Source organism: Emys orbicularis, chromosome 13 (genome assembly GCF_028017835.1).
Source record: "Emys orbicularis isolate rEmyOrb1 chromosome 13, rEmyOrb1.hap1, whole genome shotgun sequence".
In the NCBI taxonomy this organism is placed as follows: Eukaryota; Metazoa; Chordata; order Testudines; family Emydidae; genus Emys; species Emys orbicularis.
The window spans coordinates 40,345,142-40,366,520 of NC_088695.1; the positions used below are offsets into that span (position 1 = coordinate 40,345,142).

General features: G+C 40.4%; 1 protein-coding gene across 2 annotated transcripts in view; it reads left to right on the plus strand.

Moving 5' to 3' along the window:
- HLF (HLF transcription factor, PAR bZIP family member) overlaps positions 1–19,824 on the plus strand; it is a 40,435-nt gene extending 20,611 nt beyond the window's left edge. Inside the window, exons 3-4 of one of the 2 annotated variants that reach the window (XM_065415813.1) lie at positions 14,670–14,890; positions 19,390–19,824. In XM_065415813.1, coding sequence (XP_065271885.1) covers positions 14,670–14,890; positions 19,390–19,608 — 440 coding nt within the window. In that variant the 3' untranslated portion in view covers positions 19,609–19,824. The remainder of the gene's footprint in view (positions 1–14,669; positions 14,891–19,389) is intronic. The other variant, XM_065415814.1, reaches the window with a different exon arrangement.
- The last annotated feature ends 1,555 nt before the right edge of the window (positions 19,825–21,379 follow it).

Below are 21,379 nucleotides of genomic sequence, written 5' to 3' on the forward strand. Positions count from 1 at the left end.
TGAAATAGTTAGTCCCACAATAGCTATTTAGCAGCCTTCTAAAATCTATGCAGAGGGATCTTGAGAATATATAGCAACCGTCACCTTTGTCGGACTCTCCTACGTTCACAAATGTGTAGAAAAAAGGAAATAGTGGGCCAGACCCTCAGCTGATGATGTAAATCAGCAAAATTGCATTAAAGTCAGTGGAGCTGTGCTGCTATACACTAAGGGAACAGCAGGACCATTCTCTGTAAAGCTCCTGATTATAAAGTGAAAGGGGCACTGTAGTAGCCCCTCCAGCTCTGGAGATCTCAGAAAATGTACCTTCTTTGTAAGGTCAGCTTTAGGTTAAAATACTGTGTCAAGCTGTGTTGCTACAGGTCACCTAAAATACGTGTAGTATCTCCATGTCTTCTAGTGATTTATGGTTTGTTTAGTGTATGGTGGGAAAGCCTTGAAGCCTCAAATTCACTGTCATTAGAAGCATTTGAGGTGTGTTTAGTTAAAAATCAGGGATCCACAAAAAATCAGTAGAAAGCCTCCCACTGACTTCCTCTGGCCCTTGATGGAGAGGGTCAGGCTGGGCCCTTTCTAAACTCATCAAATTTCACTGAACTTGAAACTTAAAGAATTGACTTTCAAAGGGTCACTCCCTCTTTATAACGCGTACTATTCAATCCGGTGTGTATTGATAAGTGTCTGTTTCTGGTCCACCAAGCCCAAGTAAAAGAGTTTGGAGCAAGGGTTGGGGCAGCTGGAATTCCCATCCTGGAGACAGTATGCAGAGCAGTTGCACCGCACCCACTGTAGTCTCCAGACAGCAAGTTATCCTCTATGGGAGGGTTTTGTTCAGAGGATCTGTGGTCACTGGACCCTCTCTGGACACACTCTGTAGCTTCGCCTGATTCGCTGCACCTGCTTCTCAGTGTCTTTACAACCCGCTCCTTGCACTGCAGGGGCTAAACTGTGTTCCTGTTCCTACCAATGATAAATTTCACTTAATTACATTCACTTTGGTGGAGCTCCTACAGATTGAAACTAGAGGAGAATTTGGTCCCAAAAAGCCCTCAAGGATTCAGTTGCTTTTTCAGGTCTTGGATGCCCGTGCAAGGGTCTGGGCTGGATTTGGCTCCTAAACTGGTTCATTATGGGGTGGGCAATAATCACATCTGATCTGATTATAAGTACATGGAACGACGCCTATTAAAACTGGGCTATGTACTGTGATTTTGATTTTTAAAACGCATGCGTGCACACAGACACGCGCACTTAAGGACTTTAAAGATTCAGGTTGAGATTTCTAAAGGAATTAGGTGTGCACTGAATTTTAAGAGGATCTAGGCACCTTACTTCCTTAGCTGCCTTTTGAGAAATCTCAGCCGTAAACAGTAATCTTAGCGAGATGTGGACCACCGGTGGCAGTTAGCAGCTTCAGCCCTTTTCAAAAGTGCCCTCAGATGAACTCCTGGAGCTGCTGAAACTCAACAGACAGGTTCTTGTTAAGCCATTAGCCAGTTAAGCAGAAAGAGTAATGGTGTGTCTCCTGAGATTAATTTTTCCTTTGCAAAATTTAACTCCTTCCTCCCCAGCCTTCAGGAATTGTGTACATTTGCCCGCATTGACAAAACAGCAATGGGACATGAGGGTGGTAAGAAAGGTGTTGCTCTTACGAACTTATTAATTGGTACCATGGGACCACTCGTGTGTAAAGACAAATGACATGAGTAAGGGCATGCAGGATTACAGCTGTGTAGCTTCAGTTCTTGCATCCTTGGCCTGCCTACAATTTTCACCCTGTTCCTCAGCTAATTTTTTGTACTGTTCAAAGTTTTTTTCCTTTTAAAGAAATGTTTGCAAAATCCAAGTGATGTTTCATTGCTGCCAGTGCGAGCAGATGATTCTGCAGTACCGAGGCGGTGCCTTGGAAGGGAGAAGCCAATATGTATTTACTTAATGCATTGTAGGCACTTGAAGGTAATGTCAAAAATTTCAGTTGAAATGAAACTCTGTTTTTACTAAAAAGCAACAGAGAGTCCTGTGGCACCTTTAAGACTAACAGATGTCTTGGAGCATAAGCTTTCGTGGGTGAATGCCACTTCATCAGACGCACCAAACTGTTTTTACTACGTTCTGTAAGGCAGCATGGGTGCCTGCCCAGTGCCCCATTGCTGTTCAGTAACTGTAATCTGGTGTCAGGGTTGCTTGTTTTGGGCAGAGTCTGGAAATCCTTCATGAGAAACAGCTGTACATATGTTTGACTTGAGCTGCGGCAATGATAAACCTTGACCTGGCAGTAAATCTGAGCTGACTTGTTTGTAAGATCACCTTTGGTAGTAGGCAAGTCTTTCTCCAGTTTCCTGAGTAACCTGAAGTGAATTACTGATTATTTGCTAACTAGACAGAGAGAGTGTGTAAAAAGAAAGAATAACAAGGAAAAAGCTAAATGCAAGAACCGGATGGTAGGGTAGTCAGTGCTACTCTTTTCTCCTGAGCTGTATGATGACGTATGTTAACAACCACGCTTTCTTTCATTCCTAGATATCGCCGTGTTTTACAAACAGCAATTTAATGAGACTTTAGCAGGAGGTATTATACCCATTTTACAGATCACAAAGCTGAGGCACAGAGAGTTAAACCAACTTGTCAGGCTCACACAGCAAGTAAGCGGCAAAGCCAAGATTAGCTGTCCTCATTTCTAGCTATTAGAACAAACACACTCTAAATAGGTATGAAGATATTGTCTCTTATTTCAGTAGAATTATTTTTAGAATGCAAGTTAGGTCAGTGAGGTATGCCAGACAAACAAAGTGAACCGTGAATGTGTAATATTGTCTAGGTGGAGTGTATGCACATAAATAGGTCTGGGTATGAGGAAGCATACTTTTTTCACCACTAAATAGATTATTAAGGTGTACCAGAACACTGAATTGTATTCTTTGGAAAGCCCAAATAAACAGTAGCACAGAATACCTTCCTCCTCATGAGACAGACTCCTAATAGATCTCGTTACCCTGTAACTCCTTAAGTCTGTTCAGTGCAGTTTTCGTTGTTACTTATTCATTTGTAAAATGAAGATTAAGAAAAAATGTGGCATAAGCCTAGCCATTAAAATAACAACCATTTTAAATTAAGCGTCTTCGTTACCCACATTTTCTTATACCAAAACGCAGAGGACATTTAAAAACATGAAAATCCATGTGCCTGAATTTACCAAAAAAAATAAAAAATTATCTTAATGTCAGACTGCAGAAGTGATCTGATATGACAGTTGCTGTGGCAACACCACCTACTTCATGAAAATTGGAGTTAATAGGAGTGTAAAAGGTAAAACCCACATAATTTTCCAAGCACGTGAATTTTCACTGCCCTCAGCTGCAGGGCTTTCCAAACCGTCAGATGTTTCTTCTCCTGTTTGGGGGGTGCTCTTACCTGTTTCCACAGGGTCAAATATGGAGGCTTCACTCTAGGAAATCTGATTAGAATCATACACAACTCCTGCACTGAAAGGGGCTGAACCCAGGTGCACAAGGAGGCAAAGAGCCTTAATTTACTGTGGTCACCGTTAAAAACTTGTCAGTTGCCTTAGGTAGGTAAATACCATTATCTCTGTATTTATAGTGTCCCTACAGAATATATAAGGACAGGTGCAACTAGGGCCCAATCCAGTCAACTGAAAGACTCCCATTGATTTTGAAGCAGGCTCATAGTAAGAAAATATGAGTATGTAAATCAAATGTTTGAGGGTGATCACTGTATTGTAGAAATTGATAAAACCGTTAAAGAAAAATACATGGTCACTTTTTGGCCTCATTAATGATCCCAAAGCAGTGGTGTTGCATAGCCGTGATTAACTGTACTGTTAGCGGAGGCTAGGAAAATATATTGTTTTCGAATCTGAGCAACATTTAGCTTGTTTTGGATGTTGGGAAGTAAAGAGTAAAATACGCCACACAGAACATTTTGATCGTTTTAAATTGGTATGGTAGATATATTGAACTGTGTTCTGAAAGGTTTCAGTGGTAGCCGTGTTAGTCTGTATCAGCAAAAAAACCAAGGAGTCCTTGTGGCACCTTAGAGACTAACACATTTATTTGGGCATAAGCTTTTGTGGGCTACAGCCCACTTCATCAGATTTGTTAGTCTCTAAGGTGCCACAAGGACTCCTCGGGTTTTTTTTTTTGTGTTCTGAAAGGTACTGCATGGTATATATTCAGTGTGGGTGTCTGTTAGCAGTGTTTCAGGAGCAAGGCATTGTTTGAAAATCATTTCAAACATCTGGCTGGGTGATTAATTTTGAGCTCCCCAGCTCTGATTATTTGGAGAAAAGTAACATTAAAGTACACCTCCAGCTGGTGACCGACATTTTCTTTATTTCTCAGTGAACAAAGTCATACGTGCGTGTGTATGTCTGTACGATGCAGGCATTTGTGTTTAAAAGTGCCTACGCTCAATGAATGGATAATGACACTTGCTAATTACAGCTGGCCTGATAATCATTAATTATGGTATAGTAGAACCTCAGAGTTACGAACACCAGAGTTACGAACTAACCAGTCAACCACACACCTCATTTGGAACCGGAAGTATGCAATCAGGCAGCAGCAGAGACCCCCCCCCTTTCTTCCCCCCTCCCCAAAAGCAAATACAGTACATATTGTGTTAAACGTAAACTACTAGAAAAATAATGGGAAAGCAGCATTTTTCTTCTGCATAGTAAAGTTTCAAAGCTATATTAAGTCAATGCTCAGTTGTAAACTTTTGAAAGAACAACCATAACGTTTCGTTCAGAGTTACAGACATTTCAGAGGTGTTTGTAACTCTGAGGTTCTACTGTATTCAGTTTGTTAATCTCTCTTTGGCAGCTGTGTGGAGGAGGGGGGCAAGATTTGAGTGTGTAGCTTCTACTCGCTTACTTGTACATTTAAAAAAAAAACTTTTTAAAGAAATCAAGCTTTAATGGTAATCATAAGCAATTCCCATCCGCTGAGACACTTCCTGGGGGCATCATGATAAATGAACTTTTACTAATAGACAGAAGGGGAATTACACACTGAGTAGACTCTTTAATCTTAACCACATGGGTTCTCCACAATGGGTCGTGAACAGGTTTCAGATGATTGGAACTATCTTCATTTTCTTCAGTTAGACATGAAGAGGGTCCCACAACTTTCTTCTGGTATATTCTAAGGTTGCAATGTAGAAAAAGGTTGAGAATGAACATGAATAGTGGGATTTGCTCAAGAAATAATTCCACAAGCATGTGGATTTTTCTATTTTTCTACTTTTTTAAAGATGATGCCTCAAACTGAGAAGAACACAAAATTTCAACACAAGTGCCTTTATTTGCATTATTAATTTTAATTGGAATTTTTGTTGCTCTGCTAAACATGATTTTAACCACTGGCCCTTGTTACTGTTTCTTAAAAGCCTTTAATCCAAAACATGGTATTTCTTCACACTTTTGATGCTAGATGGCTCTCCCAGTAGGAGAAAGAGGAAATGCCTTCCCCAGTATTCAGTAACATAGTAGTTCCTTTTTCTTAGACTTCCTGTGTATGGCTGCCCATTTTCTTCTGCATTTGATGTACCATCAAAGTCCACATTAAGTAGTGTCATCAGATGGGTAATTGGCGAGCCATGTGCGGAATAATTTCTTTCTGGAACAGTCTGTTCTTTTGGAATTTGCCCTAAACATCATTATGTGTTCCAGCTAATCTCAAACCCCTCTCAGCCTATACTGTGCTATTAATGCACTTATGTAAATTGTGGGCAAAGACAGAGAGATACTAGATACATACACTCTCTCATGCTTTGCTTACAAAGTGCAAAATAAGAATATAGGGACAAATTCTGCTTCTCCAGCTATCCTGTGGGATGTAATTGGTGGCAGAATTTGGTCCATTACAAATATAATTTTTTTTCTATGCATGAGCAGCCCTTAATTTAAATTTGAGGAAATGAAATTTACTGAGCCACAAATTATTCATTATTTGGAAGATATGTGATCACCACTATTTACTCCTTTTGTAATTTGATGATCATTTCTTACAAATAATCCTGTGTAAAGTATCTGTTTGTTTTTGGCAATGTAACAAACACACACTGTTTTAATGAATAACAATCCTTAAACTGAAGCCAGAACAGTTACTAATAGTTAGATGTGCAGATCAGGAAAGGAAAGGTCTGCAGGGATCTGGAACTTTCTACAGTGGTTCCCCCTTGCTTAAAGGACTCTCCTGTACAGCATCTCTTAGCAACTATCAGTGATTTTAAGAAGGGGATGGAAAATGTGCTAGTTTGGTTGGCTTTGCCATAGTGACAGTGCAGGGTTTTTCCGTGTCGCTGGACATCTCACTCTGCAGACTTTCGAGAACACGCAGCCAGCTAGATGACAAGATGGGCTTGGGTACCATAATTTGGGAATAGATACATGAGGCAGGGGCAGCATACGCTGGCTTTGCATGAGATGCGTTGCTCAGTGCGAGACACCAGTCCTGGATGTTCATTAGCCAGTCACTGCAATTAGACACCCGTGGCTGGCCTGTGCCAGTTGATTCGAGCTCTCGGGGCTCCTAAATTTCAAAAGCAATTTAGGAGTCCAAGTCTAAGTGAAAGCCAGTGGGGCTTAGACTGCCTTGTGCATATGCCTGGGATTTTCTTTCGCAAGGCAATGTAGTATAGAATAGGCATAGTATATATACTACACACAAACTGTTAAAAGAACACTATTAAGGTTACAAAGTCAAGCACTCAAAAGTTAAGTTGCCTGTTGTAGCCTATAGAGTAATGTTTGCTTAATTGAAAACGTGCTGAACTGCAAATAGGGAGTAGGCCTGTAGGCCTAAAGTTTAAGCTTTGTATTAGCTAAAGCTAAGTTTGTAGTGAAGCAAAGCATAATCTTGGGTCATGTATTAAATATGTTTGTGTTTTCACTGCTGTTAGCAGGTATTGTAGGGGAACTTCTGGATGTTTTGGAATATTGGTAATCACAAAATTTGCATTGATGCAAATGATAATTAGAATGATGTTTGACATTAATAGCCAATAAATGATATTTGGGTTTTGGGGTTAAATATGGTAGCAGAAATACAGATATGGTAAAAGGTAAATTTTAAGTAAATAAGGGGTATTATTAGAAGTGATTATAAAAAGGGTAGTATGCCAATTTTAGATTAGCGTGTCATTCACCATCGAGGTACCATTAGAGAAAGGATTATATACTCATTCTTCTCATCCAGGGACTAATCACCTCTGAATGCACCATTTCATCGTGGATTGTGAGTATAAATGCAGTGTGTGGTGTAATGCCTGTTTGTTTTAATAATATTTTAGAATTAAAAACTATTTAAAATATCATACAGGTCATTCACAGTCCTCCAGTCAGTTACATGATCTGCAAGTGCCCTGGAGGCTCCACCCTTAAAGATTTCAGTTTATGTCTATTCCTTATACTTGAACTATTAATTGGGAACACACAAATCAAGGTTACACTGTGCAACCTCAATTCAGTCCCCCCCAAACCTTGTGCTTATGCATTATTGTACAATATGTTCATGCAGGTCCCAAGCAGGAATGCCCACACTGCCTAGAGATGAAACATACTGTCTGGTGATTCTTTTAGAACTCAAATGCAATTTATAAACAACACTTTTGTCTTAAAAGGGCTTTTGGGTTTTTTTTTTATTTTTTAACTCACCAGGCTTTTATCATCATGTTTTAGGAGCCATTAATCTGCCAGAGCAGGTGCATTGGTCATTCAAAGATATTCTTCCTTCAGAAAATTTTACTGGTCAGCCCACAAATGCATATTATAGAATCCAGTTTGTATAGGACTGGGACATAAGAACAGCCACACTGGATCAGACTAATGGTCCAGATACACTAGTCTCCTGTCACTGACAATTGCCAGCATCAGATGCTCCAGAGGAAACTATAAAATCCCGATCATAATTATTTGCAATAACACACCCAAGGGTGAAGTTTCTTCCTAACCCCAGCAGCTAGTGGTTGGTATTGTCCTGAAGTATAAAGGTTGATATCTCATGTACTGTGTGTTTTTATTCTATTTAGTGTAAGCATAGGTTATGTTCTTATTCTCCATATAATTGTCTCTATTTCAGTAAAGCACTAATAGTGCTTATCTTCACATTTATATTATTAAGTTTAGTTTCTGTTAACATAATCACATTTCTAGCTAGCAGTTACATTAGTTAGTGGGAGATTGCCCTAAAATAATTACCAAGCTCCTAAGTCTTCCTTTTACTTCCCCCCACCCTTCATTCTGCCAGTCTACAAGCTCTGTCCTGATTGCTGCACTGTAGATCTGTGCGCAGATGTGCTTCTCTATGGGATGAAAGAGTTAATGTAAAAGTAGATCACAGATTAGGCGGGGACTGTCTGTGATTTGGGGTCAGAGAACTACTCCCAATGGCTAGACAGCTGCCAAAGGGAAAGACTTGGAAAACATATTGACACTGCCGTGTTGTTCTTTAGGGCAACGCTGGGAGAAGATTGTATGTCAGTTTAACCGACAGACTGTATTATAATTGACAAACCTGAAGTACATTTTAGTTTGCATAAGAAAGTCTGTTAACTGAAAGTACATAATCTGTTTCTGCTGGACTCCTAACAATTGCATCGAACCCCATGTACAAATGTACAAAAAGTACTAGATCAACAGGAAAAAAAAAATTCAAGACAATGTTCTCCTCTCCCCTCCCTGTCATGTTTGTTTACATTTTCCAAACAGTTTTAGTCCGGGGTGAAAAATGGGGATGGAGAGAGAATTTCCAGGAAACTGAGTGGATTTATTTTTGATTGATTGCAAATTTGAATTATGGTATATACAATTTTCTGACCAGCTGTACCAACCTAATTCAGCATCCTGGTCCTGCTTTGGACCACGGGGCTCTACTCCAATACAAATAATAATAAAAAACCATCGCCAAGAGACACTTCTGAAAAGGTTCTTTTCACTTGTACCTCTTGTGTATAAAGCTGGTAGTAAGTGTTTCTTAGTGGTTAGACAAGGGGCCTGTAACTCAGGACACTTATTACTGAGTCACATTGTGACCATGAGCATTGCACATTATCATTTTGGGCCTCAGTTTCCCACTCTCTAAAATGGGGGTATAAAAATACTCTCCTGTCTGATGGGTTTGTGAAGCTTAATTAATGTTGGCAGTGACAAAAGTTGTTGCTTTCTAATACCTGTTTGGTGACCTAAGTGACATAAGTTGCTGGCCTCGGTCCAGTTCTCAGTGTTCAGGTATCTGCGTTGCCACCACATTTGCTTTCCCACTGGCAACCGTAGCAGAGAGGCTAAGGGCCAAACAGCTCATGACTGCTGATCTGTTCACCTGCTCCTAAGCCTACCACCCTGAAAATTTTCCTACCATTGCTAACGCCTGGTGTGGCAACATCAGAAGCATTAATGAAGACAAGGGATTGGTGGCCACCCTAGGTGTGCGTCATGTGTGGACCTGCTGGGAGCAAGATGCCATGGTTAAAATGCAAGGAGCCACCTGGAGCCCTGTTTACACTAGCATGTTGAGTGTGGCTCTGGGAAGAAAGCTGACCTAGTTCTTTTCCTTTTAGGTCAGGGTTGAGGCACGTCGCTTGGGGTGCATACGGGGAAACTTCCGCAGCTTCCTTTAACCACTGTCCGCAGCTTGCTTCCGTCATAGGGCTGGATTTCCAAGCAGTCCGTGCTCATCAGCTCCCATTTAGACACCTACATGAAGCTGCTTGATTTTCCAAAACATTCAGCACCCCCCATCAGCTCCCACTGACAACAAAGGCTGGGCGTGTCTGAGAACCTGGCCGCTTCAGCTTCCGTTTAGGCACCTCAGTGGTGGTGGTCTGGAAATTTGGCCCCAGTTGCCAGTGCTGAGTGCTTAAAAAAAGACTCTGGCTCCTCATGTCCAGCAGTGAGATGCCTTATGTTTGCCTGGCCTTTACAACAGGTACCGTGGGCTTTCGTCGTGCACCAGAGCCTCTCTGGTCTGTTGAGCGACTTTCGCTGGATGTTGTGACAGCTGCAGAGCTCGCTGAGGCGGGGATTAGTTGGCCGCTAGGCCCATGACCTTTCGATCGCTGTTCTCTATTGACCTGTCCCCGATTGGGAGGAATTTAGTGCATAAAAATAACACCCTGCACAAACTCTGCAGAAGGAGCTGAGTCCCAAGTGCCGTACAAACGGAGAAAAAAAGGTTGTATGACAAGGTAATATGAGCCCACATACTGTACATTTTACAGTAATATCTGCACTGGATCCAAAGCTGCCCACGCGATCGTGTTAGGTTACAACAAGTTCCAGCACTGCGTAGATGCAGTGGCCGTTAGCCAGTCAACTAACAAAGACAAGTTGCTGGCTAATGTTATTGGCAACAGCAGATAGAATAAATACAAAGATGCAGAGCGCCAAGAGTTGCCTAATATTGGACAAAGAAGAATAGATTTTCTTCCCTCTTGCACGTTCCTGTTGATTCCATTGACTTCAGTGGTGTTACTAATTTACACCAAATGTAAGGGAGTGCAGAACAGGGTCCTATGTAGTGGTAAACATCTCAAAAGCAAGTGGCCCGTGGGCTCCTAGATGATTTATGTACATCTACGGGCATCTGGACAGCTTTATGAATGAGCTGTGCATCGACACATGTGTCCACCTGTGTGAAGTTGTAGAATCAGGACCTTGGTGTTTGGATTCTCTGGATCAATTTAAGTGTGTGGGTGGGTGGGTGGGGGGACAGAGAGGAAGAGAGGAAGTAGCTTAACTCAAGCTGGTCCAAAAGTTTTTTTTTTTTTTTTTTTGTCCCATGAAGTTTTCACCTGAAAATGTTGAATGAAAGCCAAACTTTTTGGCCACAATACACCTCTACCTCGATATAACACTGTCCTCGGGAGCCAAAAAATCTTACCGCGTTATAGGTGAAACCGCGTTATATCAAACTTGCTTTGATCCACCGGAGTGCGCAGCCCCAACCCCCCGGAGCGCTGCTTTACCACGTTCTAGCCGAATTCGTGTTATATTGGGTCGCGTTATATTGGGGTAGAGGTGTATTTTGATGAAAAAGCTCAATTTTCTGTGAAACCCAGACACTTCTTGCAAAATATTTCATTTTGTCAAAACCCCGTTTTTTTTCTGCTGAAAAACCATTTTGATGGGAAAAATATTTACTTGTGTGTCACAATAACGCATAAGGAATTTTTTTTTTTTTTTATTCACACAGTGTTTCCAAATCTCTGCTAGAATTATGTGGTGTTATTTTATAAAATATGCATTATAAACACAGAGAAACACATTTGGTTTCTGAGGGATTTGTTTAAGGAAGGTCCAGTGATTCAGATGCTAACCTGGGACTCTGGATAGTCAGCTTCAATTCCCTGCTCTGCCACAGATTCCTATGTGACCTTGGTCAAGTAATTTAATCTCCATACCTCAGTTCCCCATCTGTAAAACGGGGACAAATAGCACTGGCGTGCTGTGAGTTTAAGACTGGGAGACGCTTAGATGCTATGGTAATGGAGTCCATACAAGTACCATAGATAGATATCAATCTTTAATCCAGATATTGAACATTTCAGAGTTCAGAATTATTTAGAACCAGGTTTTTGGTTCAGATCCATTAGAAAGCGAGGGGCATTTTCAAAATCCACTCCGTTCTTTGAGCACCCCTCTTCCCCACCAAAAATAAAACTGTAAAAGTATTCACAGCTATGGTTTTGGTTTGTTTCTATCCTTAATATAAAATTTGCAAGATCTATATGTGTATGTTAGAAAATATCTGACAGATACAAATGTACTAACATCAAAGGAAGGTGCCTGCATTTAATCATTTAAATAGGCCTGTTTCTGCCCCCCACCTCATATATCTGAAATGAGATTAGCCATCCATTTACAATAAAACTACAAACAAGTGCCTTTGGTTTACTGAGTTAATAAGCTGGGTTTTTTCCCCTCACCCTAAAAATGACATAAAATGTGTTAGGCAAAAATGATTTCATCAAAGCTGTTTCAAACTACATCCGGTGTATCCAGGGAAACGGAACATCTTTTTTCATGAAATTCTTTCAAGCAGACAAAAAACGAGTGTGCCTTGTTTCTTCCATTAAGCTTTCAACTTCATTTTGCTTCACTTGCTAAAATACATCCGACTTGAGTTTTTATTGCTATGTAAAGAATAAAGAGATCTACTAACCATGCATCACAGTGAAAAGTGCTCTGAAAAGTGCTCTGAAACGGAATAGGTAACTTCTCCATAGCAGCATGCATGCTGTGTGCGCCCTCTCATGATTTTCACACTGTAACTGCAGTTATTACTGGTAGATTTGTCTGCTAGGTTACTGTCACCCATGTGGTTATGTGCTGGGATACATTTTTTTTTTCTGGTTTTGTTAATGAACCACAACAGGAAATGTCCAGTTTTTAACAATGGGATCTTGGCAGCAGCGTGCCACATCCTTAGAGAGAGAAGGAAACACTCCCCTGTTGGTACAACACTAGTAACTGAATTGTCTCCGATTTCTTTTTCTTTTTGGGGGGAAAAAATTACTTTGATCCACCTTTTTCTTTTCCTGCATCCTTCCCAGCCTTTCCTAGAATCTGATGTTATTGGTGCTATTTTAAAATGGGTATTACTGAAGCCATGATTTCTGAGACCAAAACCTTGTCTTATGCAATTTCCCCACAATGTTGTTGTTTATATAGAATAATAAAAAATGATGCTGCAGATAAATCCCTTGAGTTGCAGTTAGAAACGACCTTTAAAATAGTGATGATTTTGAGTATTAATTTGCACAGTAAATATTACAATTGTGTACAGAAATATGAAGATGTTATGAAAAGTAATAGTTTGTTAGTAAAGTTATTATGAAAGCCATCGTATCTCTAAAGTGATAATGAACTTACTGACCTAGTAAGTGTAATAATGATGGCCAACATTTTCTAAAATAGAAGCCCCTTAAATTAGGCTAAGTCTGAAGTCAATAAGACTTGCATTCCTAAGTCACTGAGATGCCTGTGAAAAATCTTACCCATAGCACCTAAATATTTTTTGAAACATTGGCCTATGTTATTATAATAGATTTCAATAGGAATACTGCCCAGATGGTGACTGCAAGATTGGCCCAGGATGAACGGAAGTCCATAACATTTCTTTTTGCATGTGTAATAGTTTTCATATTAGTAAAAGATGTGAACAAATTGGAGAAAGTCCAGAAAAGAGCAACAAAAATGATTAAAGGTCTAGGAAACATGACCTGTGAGGGAAGATTGAAAAAATTGGGTTTGTTTAGTCTGGAGAAGAGAAGACTGAGAAGGGACATAACAGCTTTCAAGTACATATAAGGTTGTTACAAGGAGGAGGGAGAAAAATTGTTCTCGTTTACCTCAGAGGATAGGTCAAGAAGCAATGGGCTTAAATGGCAGCAGGGACGGTTTAGGTTGGACATTAGGAAAAAATTCCTAATTGTCAGGGTAGTTAAGTGCTGGAATAAATTGCCTAGGGAGGTTGTGGAATCTCCATCATTGGAGATTTATAAGAGCAGGTCAGACAAACACCTCTCAGGGATGGTCTAGATAATACGTAGTCCTGCCATGAGTGCAGGGGAGTGGATAGAGACCTCTCAAAGTCCCTTCCAGTCCTATGATTCTATACAAATGCATCACATTAGCAGTTTACACCTATATAGTTCCATTGGTGTGGCTACGCTGGTGCAAATTTCCCTAATCTAAATAGGACTGAAGAGAATGAAACCCGAGCAGTGGAAATGGGAAAAGATTTTTTCAGTCAGATTGTTTAAAACTCTTTGTTTTTTATACCTATTAAACGCCATGAAAACACTTGGGAGGAAAAACCTCTTTCTGTTAAAGATTCAGGCATTCCCCCCACCTCTGCAAAGAAGCAGTTATCTGGTTCTCACAGAAGCCATCAAAAACTGGGAAGGATGAGAATCACTATTTACTAAGATAAAAACAAGAAGTTAAAACCTCTGTTGGGTACAGGCCCTTTTCATACATTATAAAACCATAAAAAGGGCATAAACCCATATTCTTTTCCTTTTGCAGGTTATTTTTAAGCGGTCGCCATAGTTCTTAATATTTCTAGTTACTTGCAGTGCCTTTCAGAATATCACTAATAGAATTTCATGATGGAAGTAGAATTTGTACAGTCATATTTTGCGCTCATGGATGAGGTATTTTAACAAAGCTCAATAGCTTTTACACCAGTCATTGTATGTGCTGCTGGAAATATGATATATTGTTTGATTCCAAATCAAATTTACCCTTTACTTAAAAGCGGCACGTAAACAAATGTGTTTATGAGAAGAGTGGGGAAGACTGTTTAGTCAAATGCATAGAGCAGGGTACTGGTAGTCAGAGCCTATGGTTCTATTCCTAATTCTATGACCTTGGCTAAGTAACATAGGCCAACATGTTCAATGTCCATACATTTTAGGAACCTTATATTTTATGTTCCCAACTTGAGATGTCTCTCTGGGGCTATATAACCCTCTTTAAAATGGATATTCTTATGCTTAATAAACAGAGTTCCTCTCAGATGTGTTTGGATGCTTAATTAATTATTGCTTGTAATGTATTTTGAGACCCTCTAAAACCCAAATGCAAAGAGCCAATTTGCTTTTTATTTTATAACACATCTTGAACCCGTCTTCTATTGCTATAGGTCAGATCTTGCCAACAAATCGTAACACGCCAAGTCCCATCGACCCTGAGACAATCCAAGTTCCCGTGGGTTATGAACCTGACCCCGCAGATCTTGCGCTCTCCAGCATTCCTGGCCAGGAGATGTTTGACCCTCGTAAACGCAAGTTCTCTGAGGAAGAGCTCAAACCACAGCCGATGATTAAAAAAGCCCGTAAAGTCTTCATTCCAGAAGATCTGAAGGTAAATTGGAACTGGTGACCAGGCGGTTACGGAACAAAATGTGGAAGCTCTTTTCTCAAATGAAGATTTGGAGTCTGAATCTATTCTCATACACTGACTTAAATCAGGAGTGACTCCTTTGAAGCCAGTGGAAATATGCAAATGAAAAAATTGGTGTGAGATTGGGATCCGATCAGGTCTGAGGGGAAGGATGTCTTTATGGTTAAGGCACCAGGCTGAAATTTAGGAGATCAGGATACCATTCCCCAGATCTGCCAGAAACTTCCTGTGTGACCTTGGACAAGTCACTTTCACTCTCTGAGCCTCATTTTCCCATGTATAAAATGAGCTAATGATATTTCCTTTCTCCCTCCCTGTCTGTCTGTCTTGTCTACTTAGATTGTAAACGCTTTGAGGCACAAACCATCTCTTACTGTAAGTCTGTACAACGTCTAGTCCAGTGAGGTCCCTGTTCTCAATTGGGATCTCCATTATTCTTTATTCCCATAAGGGGGAATTGATCCCAGGACAGAGGCACGAGGCACTACATATTCCCCACTAATCCCTTAAGTGGGGCATAAAGCTACCTGCCTCTGGATGAAATTCACCCAGAATGAATGAATACTGAGCAGTTGTCTGATAAATGATGAGTGAAGCTGTCTCTGCTGTGCACCAGTCTTGAGACTACCTTAATTCTGTCTATGACAGTCAAAGGACAAACAACGTGCTGAAACGTCACTTTCCCTAAGGGTATGTCTAAGCTACTGCTGGATCGGCAGGCAGCGATCGATCCAGCGGGGATCGATTTATCGCGTCTAGTCTAGACGCGATAAATCGACCCCCAAGCGCTCTCCCGTCGACTCCTGTACTCCAGCGCCGCAAGAGGCGCAGGCAGAGTCAACGGGCGAGCGGCAGCAGTCGACTCACCGCGGTGAAGACACCACTGTAAGTCGATCTAAGTACGTCGACTTCAGCTACGTATCAGAGGGGTAGCCGTGTGAGTCTGGACCTGTAAAAAGCAACAAAGAGTCCTGTGGCACCTTATAGGCTAACAGATGTATTGGAGCATAAGCTTTCGTATTCACCCACGAAAGCTTATGCTCCAATACATCTGTTAGTCTATAAGGTGCCACAGGCCTCTTTGTGACTTCAGCTACGTTATTCACGTAGCTGAAGTTGCGTAACTTAGATTAATTTCCCACCCCCCACCCCCAGTGTAGACCAGGGCTAAGTGTCGGTGGAAGGGGCTAAACTAAGTCTAGTAAAATGTAGTACAATGATCCTAAATCAAATAGTTCAGGCCCATAATTTGACCTCCTTGAAGTTGTCTGTAATGTGCCTAAGAACACTGTTGCTGCTATATAGATTTTTATAAATATAAATGTGTGTGTGTGTGTGTGTGTGTGTGTGTATGTATGTGTATATATATATGTATGTGTGTGTATATATATATATATATATATATATACACACACACATTTAAATGTATAGTTTAAAATATATAATACTCTTCAGGGGCTTGAGGCTTTTTCTTAGAATTGGCTATTTAGGTAGGACCTACACTATCACAGTATTTGTGTACTTATTGTGCTGACTGCAGCAGTATTTAAGAATCCTGTTCTCAGAACATCCTGACATCAGTGATGATGACGCTAGCACACAGACAAGGCGTGATAATTTCATCTCTTTTTTGTGAAGGTTGGCAAAAGTCACAGGCCGATATCAGCAGGGAAAGAAGCGTTTTCAAGCATCTAAAACTATCACAGAGCAAATTAAAAACTAACTTTTTAAAAAGGACTTGACAACAGCCCTGTTAAAAACAGAAAACGGTCTCATGAGTGTGATTGGAATGGTGCAATGCAATCTGATTGAATATCTGTGGTGAGAATAATCCCATTAACGAACCGTATTGTCAGGGTTTCAAAAGTGTGAATTTTAAATGTAGTTCTATGTAGGGAAAGATAACATTGAAAAAAATAAAATAAAACCCACCACCTGCCTCCCATCTCTGAGCCACAAATACAATACCAGAAAGAAGGGACCCCAGTAGCATGATCAGGGGACATGCTTTACTGAAGACCTGGGCAAGTTGTCTTTTACATGGAAAATGCTATTTGTATAATGCAGCTTCCGTGAGGACATAGCGCCGTGCAGCATTGCAAGGCATTGAGCTGCTGCTGTTTCCCATGAGATAGATCCTTAGCCAATTGACGTTAATGGGAATCTTTCCGATGACTGCAGTGGGCTTTGGATAAGGCCCCATGTAGACAGAGAACTGGTCTGTGTTTACAGTAGGCTGATGGCAGTAGAGGACAAGTCTGTCATCATTTGCTATTTTTATCCCTCAGGAAAGTGTTGTCAGGAGCAGGTGTTATCATAGTTAAACTGTAAAAAAAAAAAAAAAAAAAAAAGTCACATGTCAAGTGGTAACCAAATGATTTGTTACTGTCTTTCTCCATAGTATCTCCAGCCTTCCTTTATACATATTTCCTGATAACATGTGATTACTATGCCAAATTCTGCTTGTGGAGACACCCTTAAAACTCCACTGAGATCACTCATCTTTGGGCTGAGGGGGCCTATCTATGTAAAAGGTGCTCAAAATCAGAAGGGTTACCCGGTGTAAGGAAAGTGGGAATTTGACCCAGAGTGTCAATTGTTATTGTGTTATCTCCAAAGAATCATTATGTGCCAGGTTATATTTATAGTATATGGAGGAAGAAAAGAAAATTGTCAGCCAAGATGCTCTTGGAGTATTTCATATCAACAACTGAAAACGTAGTATTCTCCATGCATGGAGGCTTTTGTTTTCAGTGTGTGATTGAATGGGGACTCAGGGTCCTGGTTCCTGTCTAAGATCATCACATTTGGTTGCCCTTGGCTGTTAACTGAGTGCTTGACCCAAGCACTCTTTCTGTCCTGGCGTGAGGATTGGCTGTTGGGAAGGGTAAACAGATTAGGCCAGTCAATTGTCTCTGGACTGCACTTGTTTCTGAAATGCCAGCCTGGCCTCTCTCAGGCTGGATTAAGGGATTTGCCATTGCAGCTTGTTAAAATAAAGATGCATGAGGTCTAGATGGCACAATAATAAATTGTTTAAAGCTGATTTTTGTGGAGAGGAATGAGATGGGAAATTGTAAACCAAGATTTGGGGTCATGGCTTTTTGCTTTTTTTAAGGGACTTTTTGGGGGTCCCATCTAAGAACAGGTGAATGGAGATTTTGATACACTGGGCCCAACTCACCCTTGCCCTGCACTTGATATAGTCACTTACACCAGTGCAAAGTGAATGTAATGGGGATATAAAATGCAACCAAAGCAAAATGGGAAGTACATGTTAACCTAGGAAACATACTGAGGCACTTTGGGACAAACGCTGGCAGGCACTCCGCATAGGCACGTGACTGAAAGCGTATGTGCGGCTGTGAGGCAAAAGCAGTCCACCCCCATTCCCCCCTGTCTCAGACCCAGCACGGTGGCCTCTCCAAGGACATCTGTTCCAGGGGCCTATTATTATTACTTGTATTTTGGTAGTGCCTTAGAGGCCAGTGACTGATAACTGGGCTTCATTGTGCTAGGCATTGTATATACAGAGTAGAAGATAGTCATTGCCCTGTAGTTTCCAATCTGATTAGACAAGACAGACAAATGGTAGGGGAAGGAGATGCACCATACAAGCAGAGCGAACAGTGTGATGGCAAACCACATGTGAGTGCCAGGGTTCCATGATTACTAATTTTTTTTTAAAGGAGGGGGGTAATAAGCTGAACAAAAAGCAAAGGAAGGGAGAAGCGGCAAGTTGGATGGGGTGGGGAGGGAAGGGTGGAGAGCAAGTGAAGTGAGGCTGAGGAGAAGAGACTGTGGCTCAGACAGCCAATCGGTACAGTGGAGAGCACGCCCAGCCAGGGTGGGGCATTCCAGGCCAGGGCATGTGCTTCACAAATTTATATGCTCTAAGACCTGATCTTCCTCCATTGACTTCAATGGAGATTTGGTCTTTGCTTTCATTGGATCAGGTTTTGTCCCTTAGCTCCCGTGAAATCCCCAGTTACTTCAGTGGAAGTGGGTTGGGGTCCTTAATCCCTTGACTTGGCAATGACTCCTATACACAGTCCCCATTTCAGATTGATTGTGCTCCTCACTGGGGTAATCAGGGTGAGTGGTATCCTGCTGCCAGTGAGGTTCCAGGTGCTTATTAATTATTCTTTGGAGCTCTTCAGAACCAAGATATCACGATGGTGAGCTTAGTGCAGACATTTAGCTAAATAGGCAGGCCTACATGTATGCCCATTTGAGAGACTATTGCACATAGATTTAGTATTTGCCCCAAGAATTACTGATATTGTCACTGCTCAGTGGGATGTGCAAATGAAAGCAGCGAAGGCCAGTGAAATATCAAAGTTAAAGTCGCTTTGGAGCTGAGAGACTGCAGCATGGTTAACAGTGAAACCTTGTGCCTTAAGGAGTTCTTAGTTTACTGAAATCTAATATCTTGTCTCTTTCTTTATGTACTTAATGAGCAGGATGACAAATACTGGGCAAGACGTAGAAAGAACAATATGGCTGCCAAGCGATCGAGAGACGCCCGGAGGCTGAAGGAAAACCAGATTGCCATCCGCGCCTCTTTCCTGGAGAAAGAGAACTCAGCCCTCCGCCAAGAAGTGGCTGACTTACGGAAAGAGCTGGGCAAATGCAAGAACGTGCTGGCGAAGTATGAAGCTCGGCACGGGCCCCTGTAAATGGCGATTTTTATTCCTTCTTTTTTGTTGTGGGTTGGCATTTTAATAGATGGACAATGTGTTTCCTGTTTGATAGCACCACACCCAAACCAACCTGTCTGTCATCAGCACTTTACCAGAAGCAGAAACAAAACTGACTTACTATTATTATTTTTCATTTGTGTATGCGTGTGTGTGCACATCTCAGCACTTCCCGTTTTTATGAAACCCTCTTCAAAGGGTGACACATTTTTACCTGGACTATTAAGAACTGCCATAGTATGCTTTTCATTTTTTTTTTTTTTGTCAGTGCTGCTTCTGATTAGGATTTTTATGTTGTTCTAAACAGTTTCATCCTCACCATTTACTTGCAAAGGTCCCAGTAAAAATAAACCATAACAATTAAAAAAAGGTAGATCTCAGTTTTCAAGAGTAACAAGCTATTGTTTAATTATGTCTAATCAGAAAAGTTAACATGCTAATGAAGTGCACAAACAATAATTCAGTACAACACTACAGAAATATTAATTTATAGATTGCTTTTGTTGTATTTTAAGATTTGGTGATAGCTGTCTTCAGATTTAAAGTGCTGTTAGACTGAGTTAGCTCTGCTTGTTATAGATCCCATTATGACTTATCTATATCTACTAAGTTTCCTTTTATTTCCACAAACGCCAGATAGATAGGAGTACTATTAATAGAATACAGAGTGTGTATTTTGCACTGTCTGTACCTAAAGCAATAATCCTATTGTACACTAGCGCATGCTGCCTGGGTGTTCCTAGTGGACGTAGGATGACTTCCCTACCTAATAAGAGTTTTAATGTCTTATAAATAAGACCCATTGATATGAGCATGGCGAAAGCATCCCTGGAACAGAAGGTGTGTATGAAAGAGAGAGGACAATTAGTCGATACAAGAACAAAATTAAAAAGTATCAAATCAGATTTGATGTTGAAATTAGAGGAGTTTTTCTTTTAGTTTTCATTTAATTTTGCATTGCTCGGAGTCCCATTTTGTGATTAATTAACTATTCATTTTTCCACTTTTTGTAATATATTTTCTGAGGATTATATCTTGCTGTTTTAAAATCATTTTTATTCAGTTAGAAGAGTCACTGTTTTGCAAACCCCACTTTTTCTAGTGATGTTATTTTGAGCATGTCTTGAACTGATTGTTCTGAACTTTATTCTGTTTTCTCTCTACCTGCTTTTGAACATATGTTCTGTTACAAAGTGGACTTCTGAAAACGAATGTAAGAAACACTGGTGAATTTCAGAAGGCAATGGTGTTGTCATATACTGTGGTTAATCTAATCAATTTATATGTTTACTATAGACCAAAAGAATAGATATTATAAAATGTATAAAGTTTATACAGAATAATTATAGTATGGGGTGTTTTGTACAGTATTTTTCAAATACAAATACTGACAGTGTATTTTGAAAGACATATTATATATAGCAAAGAAAAAGAAAAGGCTATTCCATGTTTAAAATATATAGTAAAGATCTATATTCACCAATATTGTACAGAGAGGAAGTGCTTTAGGTTTTTTGAGCTCTTTAATATTTTAAACCTACCACTGACACATCAGCATATGTTGTGCTTTAAATTGAAAACTTCTGAAGGTAATACGGCTTGACAGGGTGATTCATATAACTAAAATATTAAAAGGCTTTATAATTTTCCATCAGAAACATATAAAGAATGTGTTTGACACAGACAAAGCACAACATGGAGTTTAGTCAAATATATATTGGACAATGCAATATTTTGTAGAGGCAGAAAA